Source organism: Nicotiana sylvestris, chromosome 5, assembly GCF_000393655.2.
Source record: "Nicotiana sylvestris chromosome 5, ASM39365v2, whole genome shotgun sequence".
Taxonomy (NCBI): Eukaryota; Viridiplantae; Streptophyta; class Magnoliopsida; order Solanales; family Solanaceae; genus Nicotiana; species Nicotiana sylvestris.
The window spans coordinates 15475046-15492800 of record NC_091061.1 but is presented as its reverse complement, the minus strand read 5'-3'; the positions used below and the strand labels follow the sequence as shown (position 1 = coordinate 15492800).

The 17755-nt window shown below is 34.9% G+C and overlaps 1 protein-coding gene across 1 annotated transcript; it reads left to right on the top strand.

Moving 5' to 3' along the window:
- Positions 1-5238: 5238 nt before the first annotated feature.
- Positions 5239-16333, top strand: LOC104229518 (uncharacterized). The gene is made up of 15 exons (XM_009782171.2): positions 5239-5564; positions 6565-6653; positions 7374-7440; positions 7563-7678; positions 10283-10349; positions 10437-10485; positions 10595-10680; positions 10819-11084; positions 11194-11249; positions 12544-12629; positions 13332-13424; positions 14057-14390; positions 14661-15211; positions 15528-15750; positions 15831-16333. Exons 1-15 carry the CDS (start codon positions 5352-5354, stop codon positions 16073-16075), a joined length of 2541 nt encoding a protein of 846 aa, XP_009780473.1. The 5' UTR covers positions 5239-5351; the 3' UTR covers positions 16076-16333.
- The last annotated feature ends 1422 nt before the right edge of the window (positions 16334-17755 follow it).

Genomic DNA, 17755 nt, shown 5'->3' with positions numbered 1-17755 from the left:
AATACTTGTTCTCTAGCAACAACTCGTAAAAATGCCATGATAGACAATTCAGCTATCTAAAGGGCAGCTTGGTGCACTAAGCTCTTGATGGAAAAAAATAATATTTTTAATATCTCAAAAAGAAATATTTAAATTAATGTCTATGTTCATTCCTTGATATAATATTAATTGCTCTTTATTATACAAATTAATCTTATTATTTGTAACAGATTCTATAATACAATTTTGAAATAATAAAACTGATTTTGAATACCTATATATATATATATATATATGAGATTTGAATGTTTGACATTTTGTAGCCTTAAATGGTTTTATGTTTTGTTATTAAAGCCTTAATGGCCTTTTGGATGTTATTCAGTCAATAATAAACTGACTGACTATTTAGTAACTGACTATTTAGTCTTTGTATTGATGTTTCAAAACATATTAATTCTCAAATGAAAACGTCTGTTTCTTTGTAACAGTCATTTTACTTTGAAAAAGCCATTATGGCTTGCACGTTCCCAATCAGAGAGTCCATTTGTTTTGGGGTATATATATTTTTGTTTTCATCTTCTAAAGTGCGTGCAAAAAGTTAAAAACTTTTTTCCCTTTTCTTTTTGTGCTGGGTTTTCCTCTTATAAGTTTTTGTTGTTTTTGCTCTTAGTTATACTAGACGAGTTTTTTGAATCTTGGGGATACGCATAAAATTATTTATCTCGGTGTGGGCGAAATATCCTCAAGAACAGTGTCTTTGACACGCCTCAAGCTAAACCTTTTATTCTCCATAATCACCCAATTTTTTCCAACAGCTCTCACTATGTACGAGGTCCGGAGAAAATCCGGACCACAATGGTCTATTGTACACAACCTTACTCTGCATTTCTGCAAGAGATTGTTTCCACTTTGCTATGTATCTTTGATGCATTCATCCAGATAAATCACGATCAACTTAAGATTGTAACAGCCCTAATTTTTTTTTAAAGTTGTTTTTAGAAAATATGGGAAGACCTTTTAAGAGCTGCAATCACCAAAAAGTGAGAAAATTGTAAGTCGATTATAAAGGGAAACATTTTCATAACAGCTGAAAAGTCAGTAAAACAGTCACAAAAATTTATGAATACAGTCAAAATAATACCTTCTCCGTCCCAAAAAAGAATGACAGTGTCAAATAAGAGAATCGAATCATTCTAATTGCCCGGGGGAAACAGGACGCCGATTCTTTTATTTTACAAAAATAAATAAATAAATATCTTAGAACTACACAAAAAATACTGTACGTCACAATCTTTTTTATAAAAAAAGTATTTGCATTTGCTGTTAAAGAAACAAAACTTGACTCTCTAAATAATTATGATGTCATAAAAAGAGAGAGAGAGTAACAATTTACTCCATTTTCCCCTTTTTTATAACACGTCACTTCTCCTCTTGTTAGTTTGTGCCAAACAAGATTGACACCTATCTGTATATGAAAATTTTGTCATCTTAACATTTCTAGTTAACACTTAATGGCTAGACATGAGCATCGCTCGATATTAAAATCACATATTTTTATATTTAAAATGTATATGTGTTAAATTATTTATTATTTTTAAATTTCGTATTCAGTAGGTTGTTATTTAAATATTAGCCAGTAATTATTTTGTTCTAAAATTCTAAACTAAAAAACTTAACTTTCAGAACATTTTTGTCCTGAAATATTGAATTGAAGAAGTGAAATTCAAGATGTACCGGCTAATTTCTAAATAGCAGCCCTTTAGAGTGGCTATCTGGTGTCATTTCTACCAATTAAACAAGGAAGAATTACACAATAGATCACTTCATAAGGTGACCTTGCAATATTTTAGCTCAGATACAAGTTTGCAAATGTGTAGCCAAATATCAATAAACTCATATCCGATTTTTTTTCTTTTCTTTTGATTCTCTAGATCTTCCAGCGTAAAAGATCCTTGAGTTTCCATTCTCCTTTTTTCCTCAAGTTTATACATACCTATCCCATCTACAAAAATGCAAAAATAGACGCGAGAAACCTAAAATCTCTTCTTCTTCAATGCTAATTTTGTTAAATTTTAAACATGATTTTGTGAGAAATTTGGAGTGGGTATTGTTTGAACTTATTAGAAATAATCTAAGTAGGTTGTATACAAAGTTTGAAGTCATTTGATGGAGTTTTGAACTACTTTTATACAAAGACATAATAATGTATATAGTTGTATAAAAGTGTATAAAGATGTATAAGCACTGTAAGAAAATATTAGTGATACATATGTATGTACGTGTAGAAGAAAGAAGAATATGTGAGAAATTTATCAAATACATGTAAATAATGTATTATTGTATATGAGAGTTATTTATACACTATTATATACTATTTATACAATTTTATACATTATTATACATGTGAATCCTATCAATGGAGCTTCACATGTTCTTCTTCTTTCTTGGGGATCTTCTAAAATTTAACTCAAATCAAACTTAAATCTACTCCAAGTCACTTCAAATTTAAGTTTTGGACTTCTCTTGATGATTCCAATCAATTGGAAAAACACCCAATGCAAACAACTAACAAATCAAAAAACGCAATTTATGAAATTGAAGCTTTGAAACACCTTTAATGGTGACTTCTATTTTCCAAGCTTATAATCAACCACTGGAATTCGAATTACACGTGGAATGAGGATAAGACCGAGACCATATCACTACTTTCTTTCTAGTTTGGTGATCCAACAACCTACCAAGTGAATCTCTTTAGTGCAAACACAGTTATGTCCACTCCATTGCAGGAAGTAATCTTCATATGACTCCAAAAAACTAATTCTTTTATGTATTATTTTTTCTTCTTCATCCAAATAGTGATTATCAACTTTGAATTTGGAGGAGCATTGATGGAGAATAATAATGATAGAGAAAGTTTGCGATAGTTGGGACACGAGGAGAAGAAGAACTGAGGAAAAAAAAGAAATTAAAAGAAGTGGGCTAACGGGTAAAAAGTGATTCTCACATTATCAAATGTGGACCATTTTTTGATGGGCTATTGAGTCAAGTGATAAGGAGTGTAATTCTCCCATTAAACAATAGAAAAATTGGTATCCTATAACAACACATAACATAACTTGGCAATTTGTTAGCCTTATATTAGGTTTGGCAAAGATAGCCCTAAACAATTGGCATTATATAGCCACATCTTAAAAAAACTACTCTCTTTTATATTCTTTCTAAAAAAAAAAACACGCTTATTTTGGCTTCCCCCTCCCCCTCTTTCTCTCCTTATATTTTTCTTCTATCTCTTCTCTTTTGCTCTCATAGTTTAGCAAAATTATTGCAAATTATGCAAAAAAAAATCAGTGGGATAAAAAGGTAAGGTTGATCTCATATCAGAAAAAATCAGAAGCAAAAACTAAGAGAGAAAAAGTATATCTTAACTTTGTTTTTCTTCTCTCTTCTTTTTTTTCCGTTGGATTAAATGAGTGGGTGTGATTGAAATTGGTTGAAAATATCTAAACGAGGCTATGTACAAAATTTGAGCAAGATTAGCAAAAACTAAAAGAGAAAAAATATATTTCAACTTTGTTTTTCTTCTCTCTTCCTTTTTTTGGTTGGATTACATGAGTGGGTGTGATTGAAATTGGTTGAAAATACCTAAACGAGGCTATATACAAAATTTGAGCAAGATTAGAAGTGATTTAGACTAGTTTAAGGTAAAAAAATCAGACCTAAAAATCCAACTACGATATGTGTATATCACGCTGTATATCGGGTACATCAGTGTATATCACACACCGGTTTTTAAGGATGTATGTGTATATCACTTTGTATATAGTGTATACAGCACAATTCTTTTATGGAAGCCCGTGTATATCGCATTGTATATCGTATATATAACACAAATTTTCATGGATATACATAGATACACATAATATACATGACACATCACTGATGTACATAGAGACAATTTTGGTATATACTTGTCCGATGTGCTATACAATGTGATATACAAATAATACATTATTTTTATTGTGATATACATTGATATAAAGACATCAATAACTATATATATAATTTTATATTATTTATATACAAAGAATGAAAATAAAATTTTATTATACATGTTGACATATACAAAGAAGGAAAATAAAGTTGTGATATACATATTATTATTGTGATATACATTTATTGGCTATTTGATGCTAATATCTATAACTAGGGTTATTTTCTGCCAATTATATAGGTATGTTGTTATACCATGCTAAAACGTTAAAATAGCACGGTCTAGTCAGTTTTCGGACTAGTCATTCAAAAATAGCCAGCGTTTGCCAAGTCATTGAAAAATAGCTATTATTTTGCTGCAATAGAGACCAGTCCAACATAATATACTGGAGTTCGGTGCACCTGTGTATGAACTTCCAGCATATTATGCCGGACCAGTATACTTTACTGGCTCCAGTATAATATATGGGAGACTGGAGCCCCGGTGCTCCAAACTCCAGTATATTATGCTGGACCAGTATATTATACTGGAACTCCAGTATATTATGCTGGAGTATTTCCGAATTTTGAATAGTATTTTTGTTTAGATTTATCTTTACATGAAAAAGTGGCTAAATTTCGATTACTTTTGAAACTGTGACTATTTTTGAATGACCACTTGTAAATCTGGCTATTTTTGAATTTCTCCCTGCCAAAACCACTAAACAATAAGAGTAGGTCCTTCAATTTGGTTAAAATAGCACGGTCTAGCCAATTTTTGGACTGGTCATTCAAAAATAGTCAGTGTTTACGAAGTCAATAAAAAATAGTCACTATTTTGCTGCAGTAGAGACTGATCCAGCATAATATATTGGAGTTCGGTGTACCTATGTATGAACTTTCAGCATATTATGCTGGACCGGTATACTTTGCTGGCTCCAGTATAATATACTGGAGACTGGAGCACCGGTGCTCCAAACTCCATTATATTATGCTGAACTGGTATATTATACTGGAACTCGAGTTATTATGCTGGAGTATTTTTCCGAATTTTAAACAGCATTTTTGTTCAGATTTATCTTTACATGAAAAGTGACTAAATTTTGATTACTTTTGAAACTGTGACTATTTTTGAATAACCACTTGTAAAACTGGCTATTTTTGAATTTCTCCCCTCAATTTGTATCCTTGGAAATTATTGGGCCTTGACAAAGTTGGATGTTTCTTCAAATTGGGCTTTTGATCAGCCCAATCATTTTAAAACCCAGCCTAAACCTTCTTCAGCAGTTTCTGTTACTCCCACTCTGCTTTCCCTTTGCCACCATCTCAGATTCTCAAATTCTGAGAGGGATCTTTCACCATTCGAACTTGCAGCAGTTAATTAGGAAAAACTAAAGAGCAAAATGGGTTTCAGAGGAAGAAAGTCAAGAACTCAGAGAAAGCACTTCGTTCAAAGCAGAGAAAACAACTGGAAAAGTAGCAACAAAAATGGTGATTCTGATGAGCAGCAACAAAATGCTGCCATCACTGATAATAATAAGAATAATAGAGAAAACAGTAACCCTACTTGGCAACGATTCGCCACCCAAAACCTTGCCTTTGATGAATATTATAAGGTATACTGTCTTATTCCGAATTTTATCAGACTGTATTTAACTTGACTAGAAGTTAAAATGTTAATTTGCCTTTTATTTTTATTTAATTTTTTATAATGGTGGTGTTTGGGCCAGCTTGCACATAGGCAGATGAGAGTAATTTTTTTTTATTAGTGAACATGAAAGAAAATAATGAAGTATTGGTGGAAAACTTAAGTTCAATAGAATATGAAGAAAACATCATATCAAAGTTTGAAATTTGGATAATTTAATGAATTTGAATCCTTGAAAGTTGTGGAATTTGTGTAGAGATAGATGGGTTTTAAACATTTTGAGACATCCAAAATGGATAGATTGTCATTTATTATTATTGTCTTTTTGGTGAGGAAGACGGTATAATAAATCTAAATTAGTATCACTACATGCATGATGCTTCTTTGAGCATGGAAATTGCTTAGACAAGCCAAAATATTACAAGTACCAGGAAAAATTGTTGGTTGGTAGGCAGAGAGGCGGATCCAGGATTAAACTCTATGGGTTCATTTTATTTTTTAAGCTACGGGTTCATATCTACTAGATGTTGCAAATTTAGCGAATTTTTTACACATAAATTTATGCTCTGTGTTGAAAGGTATGAGTTCAATTGAACCCGTCTCTATAATGCTACATCCGCCCCTGGTTGGGCAGGCAAAATAGACATGGGAGGGTAAGCTAGGTAGAAGTATTTGTAACATCTTCTCTTCAGTCCCTCTTTTGCAAGTAGATCAGCTATAGCATTCTGTTCCCGGATCTGCAAACATGTAAAATAGCAGTATATATTGGAGAGTTAGTATATAGCAAATTAGTAATTTCAGTTAAGTCAGTGTCCGCTTCCAATGGAAAAATTATCATTTAAATTAGTGTAATATCGTATAAATTGGAATGGAAGAGTAATTTATTTGTTTATTTGGTTTTCATATACATGAAATGGTATATACAGATATATGGAGTTGGGTGATATAGTATGTGCATATCTGTGTAGGAGCAAGAGATTGTGCCACCAGAAGAGTGGAATACTTTTGTGGACTGTCTTCGAAGTCCGTTGCCTGCTGCTTTCAGGATCAATTCAAGGTCTCTGTCTCTTTTTGTTATCATTCGATAACTTTTCTGTTTAACAGCTAATCAGTTATGCAAATAGTTTAGTAACATAGCAAAGATTGTATAAATGTCCTTCATCATAGAAATCTAATTTCTACATTAAGAAGTGTAATTTAGAAGGTCTCATGTCTTCACGCTTTCTCTCAACTTTTTTTTCCCATTTCCTTTATTCTCAATTCCAATTTGTAATATTAGAAACTGAGTTTGTCTCTTCTGTTGGAAGTAGTTGATTATATATATTTTTTCTTTCCTCTTATTATGCATATTTGGATTTTTAGCAAGACTGGACTTTATATCCTTTCACGTGGACTGAGGCTAACTCTTCTATGTGTTACAAAAAAAATGTACAAAAACTGATGTAAACTATGAATTTTGTTGTACACTTTTGAGCAACTGTCTATCATGTGAAAAGTTTTCAATTTTTTTGTACTTCTCACTTGTTCAACAACTTTATGCTGTTTGTGTTCCGGATGGTTTACATTAGTTACTGCAATAGTAGTATATGCCCATATTTCCTGTTTATTTGCAAATCAACCTTGTTCAGAGTAACAGTAGACTGAATCAACTGCAAGTAGCATATTCCTATTTGGAAGTGAAAACCAAATAAACTTGCATATAGTGAAATATTCACATTTCTCTAAGTGGCTTCAAAGAAATGAACTAAATTGAGCTAATTTCTTTGTTAATTTGCAGTAGCCAATGCTACTTGGAAATTCGATCCAAGGTGGAGAATGATTTTGTGAAGTCTCTACAGGAAGAGGTTCATCAACTGATTATGCTTAATTAATCTTACTGAATTATTAAATTTCTGCAGTATGTATGCAGCTCTTAGCTTAAAACCCTGCTATTCACTAATATTCCTAAAACTGTTTTGTGATTCAGGGGACAGATGGGAGTGAGGTTGAGGCAATAAGGCCATTACCCTGGTATCCGGAGAATCTTGCCTGGCAGTCAAATTTTTCTCGCCAGCAGTTGAGGAAAAACCAAATACTTGGGAGGTTAGAGATGCAGTCTCTGCTTATGCTATAACTTTTGAATAGTGTAAACTAATTGCATCGACCAGAAAAAGATGTTAAGTTAGAAAGCCGTATGATCGGTGGTAACTATCTTGTACGGTTCGGGGGGTAATCGGCATTCTCCGATCAGTTTGGTGTTGGGTTGGGGGGGATCTTTGGCTCTGTCGAACATACATGGTAGCTTTTTTACGATGTCAAGTCATGGACTACTTTCTTTAGCCTTTTTTCTATGTGTTGGTGTTCTATATGACCTCCATAAGACTCGACTTGTTAGATATTACAGAGGTTCAGTGAGCACCATAACGAATCTCTCTACCATTTTCTTCTCTTCCACTTTGGCCAATATGAGTTCACCCGGTACTAGCAACTTTATCGGGGAATTTCTCATCTTAGTAGGAGCTTTCCAAATAAATAGCTTAGCAGCCACATTAGCAGCGCTTGGGATGATTTTAGGCGCGGCCTATCCCTTTGGCTATATATTCGTACAATTTCTGGGAATTTAAAACCCGATTTGCTCCATAAATTCTCCGATCATACCTAAGTCTGTTGCAAATAATAATAAATATGATTTTTTTTGGAAAAGACACTATAAGTTTTCAATACCTTGTTATGAGCCAATTCTTTTCAATACATCAACATCAGTTCAGATTGTTGTTGACACTGCTGCTAAGCTCGAGGCGGAGATAGGTTTGCTATTTGAGTTTCCGTAGTTTCTTTCTCTCTGCGGTATCACATGTAGGACTGGGAAGAAATATCTACTTTTTCCTTTTTCTCTGAGTGAAGCATCTGTGTAGTTTGTTTTTTAATTTTTTTTTTCTTCAAATTTTTGTTTTATTTTTCAAGTGAGTCACATATAACTTTCTATTGTATAATTTTTGATAAGTTCCCCCATATGATTGTGACATGCATATAATTGAGTTGTAAGATGGTTATGACCAATGTTGTGAAGAGCGTGAAGCGAGGAAAAGCTACAACCCCCATTTCGCTTAAAGCGAGAAGCGAAACGCTCGCTTTTTTGAAGTGAAGCGGAATTTAAAAAAAAATAAGAGGAAGGGTAATATACCATTCTGTTAAAAACTGGGAAGCATTAAAACAATGAAAGAAGAATTGGGCAGCATTTCAGCGAAGAGGAGAAGACTTAGAAAAAAGAACCGAAGGTAAAAAAACAAAATCGTCAGCATTTCGCCGCTATTTGGACGCTGAAACAGTGAAAGAAAAAGAAGAAGAAGAAGGAAGAAATCATCACATACCTGTTGCTGCTGAATCTCTGTTGAAGTTGTAAAGGGAACCCTAGTCGCTGTTGCTGCTGGTCGTGTTTTACTAAAGATAGCTGAACACCTTTAATTAAATAGGCTGGCAGCTATTTAAAACAAAGAAGCGCACGCTTCGCTCGATTCGCTTCGCTTCATCGCTTCTCGCTTTTTAGTGGGAAGCGCACACTTTTGTCTACCTGAGTCGCTTCATATAGCAGAAACAGGTAAGGGGTCGCTTCGCTTCGCTTCTCTCTTTAAGCGAGGAAGCGAGCACTTTTCACAACCCTGGTTATGACATATTTTTGATAAGTAATTACGACATTATTATCGCGAGGGAACGGGCCAAAGATACCATGAACTATTCGAAGTAGGACAACTTTGCCCTCCGTTTCGTTGTTGGCACAAAAATGCCCTCGCCTTTAGTCAACTAGCTAAAAAATGCCCTCCCCCACCAGCCAAGTAGCTCAACATACCCTTCCCCCTAACGGTTACTCAAGAACAAGGGGAAAAGGGCCAGTTTTTCCCTTGAACTATTCAAAATGTTGGGACTATAATGCTAACATATCCATAAGATGAGACCCGTACACTCGGAGGTCCTTATCGAAAAAACATAACCAAACCATCACATGTGACATTCTCTCTATCTTTTTCTCTATATTTGCTACTAACACCTTTTGAAGAATGCAATCGTTGCTCTTTACACACATTTTACAGTTCTGTTCTGGATGTGCTTTGCATCAACATTTCATCAGTGCTGGGTTTTTTTATTACCAATTGGTTGGGGTCAAGGTTAACTGCTATCGGTAATAGTCACATTTGATCCAGTATTTGATAGAAGTCTCTTAGGTTTTGATTAGAGATTGCTACATTTTACTTATAAAAGAAAGATTTGGTTAGAGATTTGCATGAGAGTATGCGTGCAAGTGTGAGATTTAGAGAAAATCTTAAATCTTTAGTTTTAGAGAGTCCTTAATTTGTCCTCAAAGAGAGACTATTGAATGGTGGAATGAACGGTTCCCATGGATCAGAACGGATTCGAATAGTCGGCTTCAACTTATATGGGATTGAGACATGGTTGTCGTATAATTATGTTCAAATGAGAAAAAAAAATGCACATCTCACATAGAAAATTTTATATCTAGAAGTCCATGTGTTCCCCTTTCTGGATATAAAAAATCTAATACCCTTCCTAGTAATTCTCCCCACCTCAATCGAAAATTGTGCAATTCTTTTTCCTGGAATCTGTGGACATTCAAGAAATTTACGGAATATAATTGAAGACAACTTTTGGTTGTCTCTGGTATTGATTTTTGTCATCACACAAAACATTCAGGTTCCATGAGTTCTTGAAGCTACAAAATGAAATTGGTAACATTACGAGACAGGAGGCTGTCAGCATGGTGGGCCAACTGTTGCTATGCTGATTTGTTTGGTATATACAGGTTACGATTGTGCCCTTTATTTATCTTGTGACTGCTTTGACTCAGGTTCCTCCTCTGTTCCTGGATGTACGACCCGATGATTTCGTTCTTGACAGTAAGCTATTCTTTAATCCTCTGTGTCTGAGTTCATTTTGCATCTCTTCATTAATATATGGATATCAAACTGGATAAATAGAAGCTTTACTTTTCCTTTTATCGTGCAGTGTGTGCAGCTCCTGGTTCAAAAACATTTCAGTTACTTGAAATGATACACCACTCAGCTGAACCTGGATCATTACCTGGTGGAATGGTCTCCTTCTTTCCTCATTTTTTTCTCTTAAAATCATTGATTTCTATGCAACTCTGTCTGTAGCTCTTTCACCTATTGTTGTTGAGACGCATCATTGTAACATATTTTTAGTTCTCTTTGAAATGCCTCGTTATATAGGTCTTAGCGAATGATGCTGATGTTCAAAGGTGTAATCTTCTCATCCACCAAACAAAGAGAATGTCCACTGCCAACTTGATAGTCACGAATCATGAAGCACAGCACTTTCCTAGCTGTCATTTGAATAGAAGTTATGCAAAAGGTTCTGAGCCTCGAGAAGCAAAGGGACTTGATATTGATCAACTTCTATTTGATCGTGTCTTGTGTGATGTTCCATGTAGTGGTGATGGCACTTTACGCAAGGCTCCTGATATATGGAGGAGATGGTAGTTATTTATGAACTACTACAGTCATTTTCACTCTCAGTTTGTATTCTACAATCAATAAAATTGTCTTCTGTTCCCTCCTAACCCCCTCTATTTTTCTTTTGTACAGGAATGCAGGAATGGGTAATGGTCTACATGGGCTACAGATTCAGATAGCAATGCGAGGTTCATTGTACTCTCTCTCTCTCTCTCTCTCTCTCTCTCTCTCTTAATCGTACGTTATTGTTCTAACTCAAACAAGCTGAATGTCACTGGCCTATCATAGATAAGAATGAGTTTGTTGGCTATTTCAAAGATTTATTATTATGAGTGTAACACACAAATGATAAGATAAGATAAGGTCGTGTGCGATGATTTAAACATGTCCTATGTTGACCTTCAGGCTTTGTGGTCCATAGATATGAAAATATGATAATTGAAGGTAATAAAAGGGATGAGGTAAACCTAAAATCATAAAGAGGGAAGTTGTCTCAAAGTTTTAAAATCTCTCGAAATCATAGTCTTATCTAAGAACAGAACATCATGGAAGTAAAGGATGCATATATGCGATTCCTACAAGTTGGGACTAAACTAATTATCCATGCAGATGCAGGGATAAGTGTGAGATTTCGAGAACCCCTGATGGCCTTAAAATGCAAATTATTTAGTATTGGAAATTTGGAATGAAATGGATCCGAATAGAGTCGTATAGATGATTTCATATAGGCACCCCGACTTATTTGGAAGTGAAGCTTAATTGATTGATTGAATGACATTGCCTCTATCACATACTATGTGTACATTTCTATGTTGGAAAGAAGATCAATAGTAGTGTTGTAAATTTTATACTTTGTCTCACAAAGACGAAGTAATAGTGGTAGTTGTTATCTCATCCCAGCAACTCTAACATGTGTTAAGGCATGTGGGTGCCTTTATTTATATAGCCAAATATCTTGTTCCTCCCCTTGTGAAAGAGGTCCTAACTAATGGAGCCCAGTAGCGGTCTAAGGTTAGGAACCACTGTCATGACCTGAATTTACAAACTGCTTTTATGCCACAGTTGCACCAAACAAATAAAGAAAGGATTTTTTCATGCACATCAAAGAGATTGCATAAACAGGCTATTTTATATGCTTGATTAAAATTCAAAAGATTCGGCCCTTCCTAAGTAAACATAGAAAGGAAAAGATTCTAGTTGCCCTAACAAGATGGATTAGAAGACCACAAAAGCATGAGATGAATTTTATGTCTTTCAAGAAGCAACATCAGTTAAAATATAATTTAGTTGCTCGGATTGCTGTGGAACCCTGGCTATATTTTCCCTGGTAGGGATGTTTATTCTTTGAGCAATATAGAAGAGAGAAGCTTAAGTCTTTAGGAGAAGTTTCTCGAAGAGTCTGAGCTTTGGAGAGATGCTAGTAACTAGAACGACATGAAAGGTTGCTGAACTGACACATGGTTGTTCGTACATATATTTCAGGTATGTCTTTGCTTAAAGTTGGCGGAAGGATGGTTTATTCAACTTGCTCAATGAATCCCATTGAGAATGAGGCTGTGGTTGCAGAGGTAATTTTCAGAAAGAGTTCATCACTTATTAATTACAATTCTGTTAACTGTGTAGCTTTTTGTCACGCAATGAAAATTTTGCTCACTTTTTGCTTCCCAGAAAGTCACTGAGTGATACTACCAAAAGTAGAAGGAACAAGAAAAGAAAATTATTGAATACTGATCTTGCTCGATTAGGATAGGGTGGAAGAGCGGAGAAAGGAATCCCTCAGTTAGCTCTTCAGTCATTGCAATGGCTGCAAATTTTTATCTGATTTTCTTTTTTAAAGAGCTCCCTTTTATTCTCTCCCCTGTAACCGACATGTTTGTCTGACCTGTTCTAGTTCTAACTTATATCAACAAAAGCAGTGCAGGTATTCCTTCTCTTTGATTTGTTTCTATGTTTTCCTTTGCTACGTCAACTATGATACCCCATTAATATAAAGGACAAAATTGTAATTAATTTTTGTTATGGATTTCATGGAAATTACTTTGATTTCTCTCTTCAATGTTGCAGAAAACTGTAAAAATAGTAGCCGCATGTGCAGCCTCTGTCCTAGTATTACAACCATTCCAAATAATTACTTTTTTCTGCTGGTGTCATAATCATCATAATTCTCCTGAATGACACAGAGATAACAATATTGACATTGCATTGCGACTTTGTAAATTCTAAGTCCACCTTTTCTTCTCATAAAACCTGGTTGTTCTCTTGTTTCTCAGATTTTGAGGAGGTGTGGGGGATCTGTTGAACTCGTTGATGTCTCCGGTGAACTCCCTCAGCTTGTTAGAAGGCCAGGTCTAAAAAAATGGAAGGTTTGTGGTAAAATTTGTTGGTGCTCATTTGCGATCTTTTTCCAGTATGATGTTTGGAGATGACAGATTTTGTCTAACTTGCTTTGCATGATGTTAGGACATTGACTGTCTATGTTAAGTTGTAATAGAAACTAAAATGGTGAAGGGAGTATTACTGAGAGATTTGCCTATCTTGCACAGGGATATTGCTTTTCGGTTTTGCCAATGTTAGCATGGTTGTGGGATTCATGTCAAATCAAGTTCAGATGCTATAAGACTATATCTGGAGTGAGCATACCCTTTCAATGAGAGATTAATTGTGAGACCTAATGTTAACTACTTAAAATTTACTATCATATTCACATGTATGAAAAATACAACTAGATAGGCATTTTTGTGCAAGGTGAAGTTGGGGCGGACAAGAAACCAAATCAATTTAATGTTTGCACAAGGTAGTTCTTCACCTACTATTGTAACCTTTACCAAGGTGCTGCATAGGTTACCTCCTTTTGCTTTATTATGTGTTCCATCTTCCATGTAGTGTATTCTCTAGTAGCCTTAGTTTCAGTCAGTTTCCTTAAATTCTAGTATCCATCCTTTAAACATGCTGCTTCATTGAGTTTGATTTACTATTCATTCTTCTGTGCATGCAGGTTAAAGATAAAGGAATGTGGTTGACTTCTTACAAAGAAGTCTGTAATTCTCGAAGAGCTGCAGTTGTTCCTGGAATGTTCCCCTCTGGCAATGTCTATGTGGATGCACCTGAGCATGGCGATGATGCTAGTAGAAGTCAATTGCCTGACAATGGGAGTAATAGTAACTCTCAGAATGGTATTGGGGTGCTGCAGGATCCTACAACTCCAACTACAATCTTGGATGAGGAAGCTTCAAGTCTACCATTGGAACGTTGTGTGAGGATAGTGCCACATGATCAGAACACTGGAGCCTTCTTTATTGCTGTCTTTCACAAGATTTCTCCTTTGCCAGGTGAGTTTAAACGCCAACTATTTGTCAGAAGTAGAAAATTGGGGCATTTAACATTTAATATGCATGATATGGCTTAGTTCTGATAGAACATTTGCACAGCTTAATCTTCTTTTGTGGTCTGGTTGTGCTTGTGCACAAGTGATGGAATGTTGTCATTTTCAAGGATATTAGGCGCAGGAGCACACACTCTTGATAATAATACAGTTTTCTATCTTACTTTTGAGCTGTACTTTGTGTAAATATTGAGGTTCTGCTCTTTATGATTTGCAGTCATACAGAAGAAGCCTTTCGGTCAGCCAGGGAAGACAACTTCCAGAGGCAATTTCCAAGCACAAACGTTTACTGAGGTCAAAGATATAAATGCTGATGAAGTTGAGCAAGTGGATTCCGTAGATAACCGGATATCTGAAGTGACTATGGATGATGATGATATACTTGAAAATGGAAAGGATGAAGCTCCACCGGATACTGACCCCAGTAAAATAGTGGACGAAAAGAGGCCGGAGCAGATTGAACCTCCCAGTGATGGAAGATCTGACCCTGAGTTGGTTACAGGGAAAAGAAAGTTACAAATGCAAGGAAAATGGAAAGGGATTGACCCAGTAATATTTTACCAGGAGGAGGTAGTGGTGGATCAGATAAAGGCTTTTTACGGCATCAAAGAATCCTTTCCATTCAAAGGTCATTTGATTGTAAGGAATGTCGATATCAACCATGTGAAGAGAGTTTATTATGTATCTAAATCTGTGAAAGAAGTTCTTGATCTCAATTTTTTAGCTGGGCAGCAGCTCAAGATAGCTGCCGTTGGGCTCAAGATGTTTGTAAGTTGCTCAAAATTGACACTTGAAATTTATATTCTTGTGACTCATCTCATACTGTAGTTTCGTGGTCATGTGTTTGAATGTCCATCATTAACAGTTTCTCTTAGTAAAGAACTTAGCAACCTGCACCTTTCCCCCTCCCTTTTCTCTGAGAAAGGAAAGGAGGTACAGGACAAAGCAAGTCTGCTAAGCCCTCTTAAAGAAGTATCAGCAAAATACAAAAGCACCATTCCGATGACCTTTTTGTCCTCTTTTCCTGTGACTTTTTTCTATTGTACTATTCAGGTGACTTCCTGTCTTGTCTCCCATGTTGCAGGAGCGGCAAAAATCGAAAGATGCCGGTGCATTCCGCATAACATCTGAAGGGTTGCCACTGCTGTTGCCACATATAACCAAACAGATACTGTATGCATCTCCTGTAGATTTCAAACATCTTTTGCAGCACAAGAGCCTTAAATTTGGTGATTTTGAGGACGCTAAATTTCGGGAAAACGCTTCAAAGCTGCAGTTTGGCTGTTGTGTGGTGGTTCTGAACAAAGGTTAGATGTGATCTGGTATCTTCATTTTAGCAGACACGCTTGGTTTGTTCTCGCATAACTTTGCTTTGTATTTCTTTCAGATAATAAGACCTTGTCAGAACCTCAAGTGGATGCATCAACTATCGCTATAGGATGCTGGAGAGGGCGGAATAGTATCACAGTGATGGTGACTGAACTTGATATCCAAGAACTCCTACAGAGGATGTTGATGTATATGGAGGAGAATGCAGATAACAAGCCATTGACTGATGAGGCAGATAAAATAGTTAAAGCACATGAAGCTGAATTTAATATATTGAAAAACAATGAGACAAATCATAGGTAAACTAACAATATTGGAAGCTGTTATATGTGTACCATTACAGGGAAATTTGTGAGATGTTGCTCTGCTTATTTGTTGGTTTATTCTGTTTAGGCATTTTTTACAACTCTAGATTTCAGATGAAAATGGAAAGAAGGATCCTCTTTGTAGTCTTACTGTTATGTATCGTAATCAAAATGTTGAGGAACCAACTTATTAACTTTTGTTGGATGACAAAATCAAATCTCAGTCAATGGTGGAATATGAAATATTATGGGCTAATGAGTTGGATCTTAATAATTAGTTTTCGAGAAAGGTTTTAATGGCAACTGGACTTCTCCTTCTCTGGAAGTCTAATGGTTTGGGAGACGTTGATTCTCTGGATATTCTATCTTCCCTTTTCGGGGCAAGTGCACAGATAGTCATTCTCAGGATGTTATTTAGAATTAGCCAATACTTATTTTGTCCTGAAATTTTAAACTAAAAATCTTAACTTTAGAATAATTCAGAACATTTTTTTCCTGAAAATTTGAATTGAAAAACTGAAATTCAGAACACACTTGGCTAATTTTTAAATAGCGGGCTACTTGGTGTCATTTCTACTCCCTTTTCTTTCAGACAACCAGTCTTTAGTTATAAATAATAATCTAGGAGCGTATGATTTGTACGTACATCTCAAATTCTCAACATATTTTATGTGTTGTTTAATAATTTAAGTACAAAAAAATCTCAAAGGAGTGTATATAGCATACTTCAAATAATTCTGGGACTTAAATGACGTTTATAAAAAAAAGGGAACTTCCTAGTAGTATTTTAACTTTTTAAAATTCATTTAGCTATAGTTAATAAGATAAACAAGATTTAAATAGATTGATCAGATTATACAATAGGGTGAGAGGTCCGAAGAGGCAGAAGTTACAATATGCAGGGAAAATACTCAGAAGTTGTCACGAATACAAGAATTACAGGAGAAGAGTGATTTTTTTTTTACTAACTTTAAAACTTAAAAAATAAAAATAAAAATATGCCCTTTTCTTGTTGCACGAATTGCAATTAAAAAAGTTAGCATAACTTACAAACATTATTTACTTACATAGTGTTAGAACATTATCATGATAAACTTACAAATTGTTTGAACCACGTATCAAATCTCGTATATATAGCATCATGACCAAATTGATCCACGAAGTGACTGTCACACATCAAATATTTTTAGTAGTTGCATCGAGATGTAATCACTATAAATTTTATATTTTGATAACTAATAAATCAATACTTACTTGAGAAATGGTACAACTTGGGGATAATTTAGCAACACATGAAGTGTAGCTGACTTGTACTCCATATCACTCAAACTTCTCTTTCTAACATCCTTAGAACGTCGGCCTGGTTGATTGAATATGGACATTGGCGGATATAATGGATCATTCACACATTCGACCGTGTGTCTATTGGGCCTATTTCTAGAACATGGTACATTACTCTCAAAATAATAAGAGCAAAAATGAGCAGTTTCCTTTGCAAGATAAGATTCACATATATATCCTTCAATCTTATTCCTCTGCTTAACAAATTATTTGCATTTGCCAATTGTCCTACATAATGTCATGTTAGCCATAGATCCTTCAAATAAAATAGAAAATTACATCAAACTTATAATATTACCTCTCAAAGGGATACATCCATCTGCATTGAATAGGCCCT

What these genes read in the sequence shown, in the direction of transcription:
- LOC104229518 (XM_009782171.2), top strand. Translation starts at nt 5,352, where the DNA reads ATGGGTTTCAGAGGAAGAAAGTCAAGAACTCAGAGAAAGCACTTCGTT. An exon ending in GACAGGAGGCTGTCAGCATG is followed by an intron (nt 10,350 to 10,436) that starts GTGGGCCAACTG and finishes GCTTTGACTCAG; the next exon opens with GTTCCTCCTCTGTTCCTGGA. An exon ending in CAGGTCTAAAAAAATGGAAG is followed by an intron (nt 13,425 to 14,056) that starts GTTTGTGGTAAA and finishes CTGTGCATGCAG; the next exon opens with GTTAAAGATAAAGGAATGTG.